The 9806-nt window shown below is 42.7% G+C and overlaps 1 protein-coding gene across 1 annotated transcript in view; it reads left to right on the top strand.

Annotated features, from left to right (window-relative positions):
* The first annotated feature begins 5541 nt into the window (after nt 1-5541).
* efna2a (ephrin-A2a) overlaps nt 5542-9806 on the top strand; it is a 111563-nt gene continuing 107298 nt past the window's right edge. Inside the window, exon 1 of the mRNA XM_055038452.1 lies at nt 5542-6442. Coding sequence (XP_054894427.1) covers nt 6300-6442 — 143 coding nt within the window. The 5' untranslated portion in view covers nt 5542-6299. The remainder of the gene's footprint in view (nt 6443-9806) is intronic.

Here is a 9806-nt window from a genome sequence, read left to right as displayed (position 1 = left end):
AACAACGAAGAAAAAAAAAAAACTTTTGTAACACAAAGACATTAAACTATCTGAACACAGAAGTGTCTCTGTATGTGCCCCACCTGCCCCTCCACTACCCCCTGCCCCCCTTTTTTTATTTTTTTATTTGGCCATTCTTGTTTCTTGCATCTTCTGCCGCCTTTAATAAATCTTTAGTTTGTTCCTTCTTTCATCTGGCCTCATTTGGTTTCTGTCTCTTTTGCTTTCCTGTTACGCTGCCGATCTGTGCCGGTTAACAATTCTGTAACATTTTCTATATTCCACATCCTGTTTACTACTGGTGGGTTTGTGCTTGAAGTCCTTCACTGTATTTCCAACTTCATGCTCATTCCATCTGAAACTTGACCTGACCGCTCATCTGGACTCCGCGTCATCCTTTTGACAGTCCACCGAACCGTCACGATGGATAATCCACCACTGCACTGCTCTTTGCTTTGATCTGTTCAGTTTTACGTGTCTCGCTCTTTCGGATGGGGCAACGTTGCTGTGGAAACAAAGTCAACATTTCTGGTGAGATGGGAGTATTAATCTGAAACACTTGCTGTAAAAGTACATCTGGCATCCTTATTGACATGAAGTGAAGCCTACAAACCAAATTGCTTGTGCGCGTCCTCCACCACTAGGGGGAGCTCATGGTTCATGAAAGTGTTCTTGGCTTGTGAAGTAAAGGTGACTTTACCTGCCATGCACCATGTTAGTAGCTGGTGTATTGATCTCTAAAGCGTTCCAGAGCTACACCTTTATTTAGACTGACTTAAAAGCAGTGAGCAGGATTAACCCTCTTCCCTGCGTTTACAGAAAAATAAAGCAAGAGCAGATTTGATTCCTGGATCCACTTGTGGTGAGGAGGAGACTGCAGCTTGTGGAGTAAAATGTTCAATGCAGCACGCTCAAAGTTCTTTTGAAAATCACAGTTGTAGCAGGAGCATTGGTGCCATTTCTTTAAATGGCAAAATGCTGTTAAGTTTGTTTTATTTTCCCCCCCGGCCCTCTTCTGAAAGGAATCTAGGTTTTTATTAATGGAAAACAGTGAATAAATGAGGGGGAATGTATAGAAAATTAGTTTTCAGGCACCATTTCCTAAAGTACAGAAATTTAGATTTGTTTTGATGATTTAATGCTCAAAATGATGGCATGTCATCCTCACTAACCAGATTTACTGTTGGTAAAAAAAAAAAAAAAGATTATACTCCAGTGTGGCAAGTCATTTACAACATAATACAGTGGTGTGTAGTTCAGTGAGCTCATTCATCTGCTGAACAAGTGGTCCTTGATGAAGGACAAAGGTAGGATTTGTTACATGTGGCGTTTAGTCCTTTGAAAAATGTTAGTTAATACGCTGAGATTTTGGTTCTGAAGACCGTGTACTTGGTCAAAAAAAACAAAACATCAGAAAATGACAAACCAGAAAAACGTGAAGGAAAATCACTATTTAGAAAAACAGCCACAGATCAGCTCTATGGCGATCAAAAGTAGTTGGATGTCCACCGTCCTACAGCACAAGCATTTCCAATGTAAATATTTGAAATTCAATTGTCCTGAATCCTATGTGAACTGTTTAAAAATAAATCTATAAATGCATATTTAGAAATTGGGAAACCATAGGCAGACCAACCTGCTGTGATGCTTCGAAGCCTTGTTTACTTCTGAGCATCTCTCGCCTTGCATCATCAGTAATTTGAAGCAGAGAGAAATCCGTGCTCAATTCTCTCTGGAATATGTTGCAATGCAAAGAGACTGCATAATTTTAGATGGATGTGTAACTAACTCAAGTTTAGATTCTCACTGCAGATAAAATATGGGAAGTTTGCTTTGGTATACAGGGGTTCCTTTCCTTTTCTTACCTGTAGTTCAGTGTGAGATTCTCAGGGTTTGAGTAGAACTACCAGGACATCACCCCGTCGACACAACGTGAACGTGAAAATTATATAATCGTAAAATCGATAAAGGCTATTAGGATTTCCGCTGCTAAATGTTGATTACAAATATGTATTAACTTTCTTGCTGTAGTTTTAAAACGGCAATGGATGGTTCATTTTCCTTTCAGTAATATATTTATAGGATTAGCCAGGAGAATATATACATTTCTGGGGTTGTGACAGTCTCTCAGAACAGATTGTCACAACCCCAGAAGAGTCAAATTTGCAAATTATTTGACCTGGAGTCCTGTATGTGAGTTTGACAACATCAAGAAGTTATCTTCAATATTGATTGCAAAGTGATCTGAGGCAGAGCTCCATCAGGGTGGGGGTCAAAGTCCAAACCATGAATTCCTCCCATCTTGTTTTTCCATAACCAATAATACAATTTTGTTTCCCGTTATCCATTGTAAGCAGAAGTACAAGTAAATGGTGGGAACTCTATTTCAAGGCACCTCACTGAAGTACAATGAGGGAGTTTGTACGACCAAACCTTGATGTCCTGAATAACCTGGAAAAGAAGCTTTCTGATTTCACAATTTAAAAGAAAAACATGCAGTTTTTAAAATTCAACAGATTGTGACCCTGGCATGACTGCGATAAAAGATTTTCGACCCAGCATGATTGAGTCCAGGAAAGTTGAGGGAAACAACCTTTGAGTCATTTTTTTTTTCTTTTAGTGAGAAAGGGAAGTCTGAAGTAACCTTGTTTGAGTCAGCTGACCGAGCCGCTCTACTGCAGCCTGAAACTTAAGTGAAAGTGCTGCAGTCTCACAGTACACACAGGGGGAAAAAAGTGCTTAATGAAGACATTCTTTCAGAAAACGGACATTATTCAACTGGAACATTTCAAGCATTCGGTTTCTTTGTCATGCGTTTGAGGAAAAATGCATAGCGGCCTTTTGGCTGGCTGATTATCGGTGTGGGTCAGCAAGGGTATTCAAGACACCCGTTTCTCCTTTGTGCCTTCTGAATTTGGACCCTCGATTGGTCCCTTGCTCTCATCCAAGCACGGCTGAATGAGCCCACTTGAAATGGTAATTCAGCCACATCTGGAAACGTTTATTTGCCTTAGACCAGCGGTCTCTAATCAACGAAATACCAGCAAAACTCCCAAGGCCACACAAATGCGAACCTGCTAGGTATTAAAAGGGTTTGGGAGAGTGTGGGGTTAAGCTTAACAATTGGTTCAAGTTGTGACCTGATCAGTTCCTGCCACAGCCAGATGAGTCGATGAGACCATATCGAATGCTGTGTGTGACCCGGAAATCTAACAATTGATTGTTTTTTTTGTTTTTTCGTTTCTTTTCAGTTTGCAGCTTGGAACTGCATTCACAATTCATCCTTGATGTTGTGTCCTTGTTTCAGAGCAATCAAAGTCTTCAACAGCTGTAAGGTTTAAGATTGACATCCCCTTTAAAAGAGGACGTATACACAGATTTAAATACGCTGCCTTAACTGTATTGTTTAGTCAAGCTCACACGAGATTCGGTTTCACTTTCAGAGCGACACAGACGAAGAAAAAGCCAGGCACCGAGGTGAAGGGATGTCTTTAGTACATAGTGGCTCCATTTAGGAAGAACCACCAGGAGACAATCTACCTGTTTATGTATGCACGCCTCAGACAGATGTTGAATAATTCATGCACAGAGGCGGACAGCATGCAGCTGTATTTGGGTTATGTGGGTGGGGGGCTGCATGGGCTCTTTCTCTGTTAGAATATGCACGGCCCAAATTATAGGCATTACTTTGCAAGGGGAGAAAAAGTAGGCCACTTTGCATAAAGGATCTAACGGAGATGGAAAATAAAGTGGGAAAGCTGGAGCTGAAGGAAGGTTCGGTTAAAGTTGGACGATTGGAGTAATAATTAAGAATCTTTTTTTTTGTTTGTTTATGGAAAGCAAAGAGAATAAGCTACTTTTTTTTAAAACACGGTAAAATGTGCCAGTCTTATTTTTTTATTTTTTTTAACTGTCATTTCCCCATTGAGAATGCAAATGAATTTGCTGCAAACAGTTTCTCTGAATCAATTCTCATCTTGCTGAGAGTGAATTGATCTTTGCTGGAGATCATTCTGCGCAAGACAGCTTGTCAACACATGTTAGAAACGGCATGGTGCACCCTGCGGAAGCGGCGTGTAACAATCCACTTACAGCTTCATCCACCTCTCCATGGAGGTGGGGGCGCTGGGGGCCGACCAAAACACAGAAACACAGGAATCTGTTCCCTGCAGCCGCAGACGGTGCTGGAGTTTGCTATGGGCCACTTGGCTCTCTGCCCTGAGCGGCATGGTGCAAGGAGAGGTGCAAAAATGTTTGTACCATGAAGGACTTTTTTTTTTGACAAATGTCTTTGAAGTTAAAATACATCCAATCATTTAGAGCAGACCAAAAGGAGTGACTTTGTACAGAACTGTATACTATTTTCAAAGAAAATTTGTCAGCCAACCTCAAGAAAAATGTGTATTTTGCTTCATTTTTCTACGTATAGCCAGTTCATGATTTTCCACATTTCCTTGATGTTTTTGTGTGTTTTCTAATTCTATATTTGCCACCTACAGGGAGGTAGGCACCCTTAGTGATAAGTTTGATAAGTTCTAGTAATGACATACTTTTTAAAAAGACCAAAGATAAACCACATCTTGGAAATTATTTTTATTAGTACAAGGCCTGCACACGTAGAAGTTGTGTGACTAACCATTGATCTGTTCTTATTTTCCTGTGTGAGAGAAACTTGTTTTTTGGGTAGAGCAACAAAACCGGCTCTCGTCCTGAGGACCAGGTCTTTCTGCTCGTGTGTGGAGGGGGGAAGAAGGGCCACCGCAGTTCGCTGATACCCGTCAGGAGGTTTGCAATCCTGTCTGGTTGCCATTTGGGCCCTAATGGACCCTGATTTTTCTAATGAAAAATGACTCCACCGTTGCGGCGATCCATCACAAGGTCTTCTCCTTCTTCCTCCTCCTCTCAAGCAGATCCGGGGGTGTAGCGGCAGGAAATGTGACTGGCATCTGAATTTTGAAATAATGTCCATTTCAAATTGGAAAATGACAAATGTCAAATTAATGAAAAGCTTTTTTTATTATTATTATTTTTAATCATAAAGGAACGTGAAAACATTTCCTACACAACAAACTTTTTTTAACCACTGGTTTATGAAAATTGCTTGTCTTTCTGTTGCATGTTTTGAGTTTGTAATTGTAGCAATTAATGATTATTTTCTCTTTGATTGGACGCGCCATGTAGCTGCATTGTTCGTTTGTGCCTCAGGCCGGTTCTGGATAAGATTCGGTACCGTCTATAGTGGGATTCGGCATAAGTTTCCATTTGAGCGCTAATGCCACTCATTTGAAGAACAAAATAAATAAAAAAAGTAATTATGGCGCATTTTACGTTAATTAACTTTTAATGAGTGTTTAATGACTTCTACTCGCTCTCCGTTGTGTATCGCCAAGGCGCAGTGAGTCAGCCGGCCCCTGGCCCCCAGAGGGAGCGCGGGCCACAAGCCCCGCCCGCTCTGAAAAGAGAAGCGAGCGCTGGATGGAGAGAGAAAGAGAGGAAGGGGAGGGGGGGAGGACAGCGATGGAGCGGGTTACTTTACACCAAATCAGGGTTTCAGTGCGTAACACTGCCGCCATAGGTGGAGGTCGCAGAGAAGCATGTTGGGATTAAAGCTGTGACTGAATCCGACGGGGCTCCCCGCTCGCACCTGGTCCTCACCGTGACGCACAGGTTACCGGAGTCACGTTGGAGCGCAGCCGGCGGCGGCGGAGGGATCAACCAAGTTTGGGATGCAGTGAGAGAGTCTGAGAGAGGATGCTCGCGCCTCGCAGTTCTTATTGCGCTTTAAATTTGGACGGAGAGTAAGGTCGCCCGCGTGGGATGCGAAAGGATCAGATTTTGTCTGGCGTGCGTCGGCCTTAGACACCTCGAGAAATATGTGCGGATTCTGCCGTGTTCGCGCCGCGCAGCGGGGAGATCACTGATAGAATCCCAAATCCTTGGATGAATTTTGGAGAAGGACCTGGAAGAGGGACGAGGGGGCGGGGGGATCTGGTCCGATGTGGCGCATCCACCGCTCTTGACCGCGCGTAATGGGGAGAAAAGTTCTTTTTTTCTTTTTTTCGGACGCGCTCGTAAATAACATGTGAATCCCGCTTCTTCTGAACGCAGCCGACGAAGTTTCCGAGTCCATTTCAAACCGTCCACTATGACTTGAAACACCCTCGGTTCTGATCGGGACTCCAATCGAAGCAGTCAGCGATCCCTCGCACCGCCAAAGACGCGCAGAGGATTCCTGCAGCAGCGGCAGCAACGCAGTGAAACAAGCCCGATCCGCATCATCAGAGAGAGGTTCCGTCCGGATGGCTGTGATGCTGTACCAGCTTGGCCAGAGGTGTGTGATGGAGCTGGTGCTGCTGACCGTCCTGTCCTGGGTCTCCGTGTGGGCGGAGGAGAAGATCATATTTGACAGACACGCTGTTTACTGGAACAGCTCCAATCCCAAGTGAGTTTTCCTTAAAGTTTGGCCTCGAGGTGTGTGTGTGTGTGTGTGTGTGTGTGTGTGTGTGTGTGTGTGTGTGTGTGTGTGTGTGTGTGTGTGTGTGAAAGATAGAGAAAGAAAGAGTGTGTGTTTGTGTTTTAAGGACTGCCTGTCTGCCAAGCATGCCTCTCAAAATAAAACCTTACCAGTGGGCAACAGTTCCTTGAAATATAGAAGGAACTGCAAAGATTCCCACTGCTCATCATATTTTGTCTGACCTCTTCTGTTTGTTTACCTTTAATGCTGTTTTTTTGTTTTTTACTAGTCTTGTTGTGTTTTGGCTGAAAATGCAATATTGATGTTTTTTTTTTTGCACACACATAGACACTGGATGTGTTATGTAGCACAAGGGGCATCTTTTGTTTTAAACAATGAGGGCATGCTGCCTCCTCATCACTGTCTGGAGATTTACTCTCTCTTTCTCTCTCACACACACATGCAGAAAGCTTTTACCTCTTCTCAACTGGTTTCAAGGTCTGCACTCATGCATTGCACACACAAACCATGCAAACGCTCACGTTTCGCTCGCTCTCGTTCTCTCTCGCTTTCTCATTGACATGGCGCAGGAGTACACTCAGTCCATCTGACTAATGCTTTGTGACAGCCTCTTTCTCTCCTTTTCTATCACCCTGTCTTCTTTCTGTACTTGTTTGTACCTCCCTCCCTCTCCCAGCCAGGTAAATAAACAGTAGGCACGTGCCAGCTTTTCGGTATCAAGGTACGCCCAAGATCTTTGTCCTTAGAAAGTTGTGATGTGAAGATTTCCAGTCATGGCTCACTGTCTCTGAAATGAAAGCAAAGTTCTGTCAAACATGTAAAGTGGGCTAACTGCTAAATATATTTGACACATTTTGCATGGAAGGAAAAAGTTTTGTGAAATTTTTGCAGATTCCTGGCAATATTTGCCTGACGTATCAAATATGACACAAAAGGAAATTTGGGATGATTGGATGAAAATGTATTTTTTCTTTCCTTCTTTTTCGCAAACTTTATTTTTTTTTTAAAGCCAGCGTCCTGCTCCTGCAGCTTAAAGCACTTCCCCTATTCCCACCTGTTTCTGTGCACTGCCAGTCAGCTGGCTGAAAGAAGGCAACCCCACCAACAGTCACCAGTTTTACATGGCTTACAAGAAAGACGGAGCACATTCAACGGGAACCAGCATGTGATTATTGTGCCGTAAATTTTACAGCATGCAAAATATACCTTGTGATTTTGCAAAAGTGCACTAATTATTACTATATTAACACACAAGAAAAAACTCAATGTAACAAATATGATCCAAAAAATACCTGTATCAATACCATTTTTACCCGTTGTTGAGTTTTAATATCGCCGAAACTTTTGTATCAAACTCAAAATGACAGCAAGCCAATGTAATAGCTTTATTATAATTATAATCATGAATATGTTGTTGAATATTAAAGCAGCCACATAAAATATTATTGTAAAAGTAAAAGCAGTTGAATTGGATCTTTGTTGTGTAACTCTAGGTGGTATTTTTACTCAAGGTTATCATGCCATGAGAATCTCACACCCACCCAGTCAAAGCGTTCCCTTCCTTCCTCGCTCTCCTTCTCTCTCTCGCTCATGGCTGAGTTAGTCTAAACCTTAACGGCCCTGACTCTCCCTGCATCACCCAAGCACACCCCGCGCCAACACAGGCCCGTCTCTGGCCTGTTCCACAGAAGGCTCCTCAAATATTTAATAGGCAAGGGGGAACATTTTCTCCTTTTCCCAGAGTCTCTTTCTGTCTTTCTATTTGTCTGTCTGCGCTCCCACTCTTCTGCCACGCGCACGCTCGCGCACACGGGGACACAAACCGGAACACCCACGCACCGCCAGCGTCACAGGCTACATTTAAGCTATATAGGAGGTTGCTGGGGGCGCTGTTATTCCATCAGGGACTACGGAGAAGCAGAAGCAAGAAAACGGGGGTACATCAAAAATGCATTGGTGCTAAAGCAGTGAGCCTGGGTTTTGTAGCAGCGGAGAGGTTCATCCTCCCCCCATCAGCCAGGCCTTGGCACTGTCACTGCTCATGCTTTGCCTTTCTCTGCATTTACACACACACGCGCACACATACACACACACACACACACACACACACCCACACACACACACACACACACACACACACACACACACACACACACACACCCCACACACAGATCCACAGTGCTGCTCCTGTGATGGTCATCCACTTCCATCTATTCCAGATTCCTTTGAATTAAAGTCACTCGCTAGGTTTTATTGGCAAGGTTAGCCCTTTTGTTTTCATTATTATAAAAAGTAAGTTACTTATTTTAAACTCTGTAAAATGTGTGTAATTTCTACAACTACAATAATGAGTCATTTTCATTCAAAAGAAATAAAACTTTTTCCCTTGATGGACTTTAACTGGGCCATTATGAGATGAACGTACATTAAAATAAGCCGTCCTCGTAGAAACAAAAAAAAAAAAAAAAAAAAAAAAACAGCATCCGGACAGCATGATGCTGCCATTACCATGTTTCAAGGTGAGGACGGTGTGTCAAGAGTCACATGCAGCGTTGTCTCATCTGATCCGTTCACCTCCTTCTTCTTTCACACGTTTGCTGAAGCCTAACGAGAAGCACACCAATAGGAGCTCCTGCCAGAGAGAGTGAAGAGACTCAAAGTGTCAAAAAATGAGTAGCTGTGTGACTTAATTGATCAGAAATTGTGCACTGTGTTTTTCTCTGTGCGTCCTTTCCGACTCAAAAGCAGCTCAAGAGTTATTTTCCTAGAAGATCACAAACGCAGACTTGAAACAGTTAACTCCTAAGGATTTAGCGTGCTGCAGCTTTCCGTTTTTATTCATGTGTCCCTGAGAGCTCATGCTGCTTCTAATTGGTTTTAATTGGCTTTCTTTGTATCTGTAGTTCAAAAGGTTAATATTTTAGAAGCCCTAACAGGGATAAGGTCTAGAACTTTATTTATTTATTTATTTTATTCTTTGGAAGGCTGATCTGCAACGATTGCTTTTGTCCTTAATGGAACGTTCCATTATGTCTAGTCCCTGGTTAGACACATCATAAATAAATGAAAGGTTCACTGTCTCGCCGTCCACACACTTTGTAAACAAAGTTTCTACTGATTATATGACAGATGTATCACGCTCAGAGAATAGTTGGAAATTTTTTATTGATGGTTCGGGATGTTGCATCCGTGGATGGTATCCGGACAAGGGGGAAAATAGCCGGCGCTTCCGTCTTAAATGCATAATGCCCCAACTGATTTTATTCTCAAGAACATTTCAGTGTAATATCAAATACAAACTTATCACTAAAGGTGCCTTGCTAAAGCAACC

The sequence above is a fragment of the Poeciliopsis prolifica genome, unplaced genomic scaffold, assembly GCF_027474105.1.
Source record: "Poeciliopsis prolifica strain line A6 unplaced genomic scaffold, Auburn_PproV2 SCAFFOLD013, whole genome shotgun sequence".
NCBI classification, from domain to species: domain Eukaryota; kingdom Metazoa; phylum Chordata; class Actinopteri; order Cyprinodontiformes; family Poeciliidae; genus Poeciliopsis; species Poeciliopsis prolifica.
Note: the sequence above shows the minus strand (reverse complement) of the source record. Positions and strands in the feature narration are given on the sequence as shown.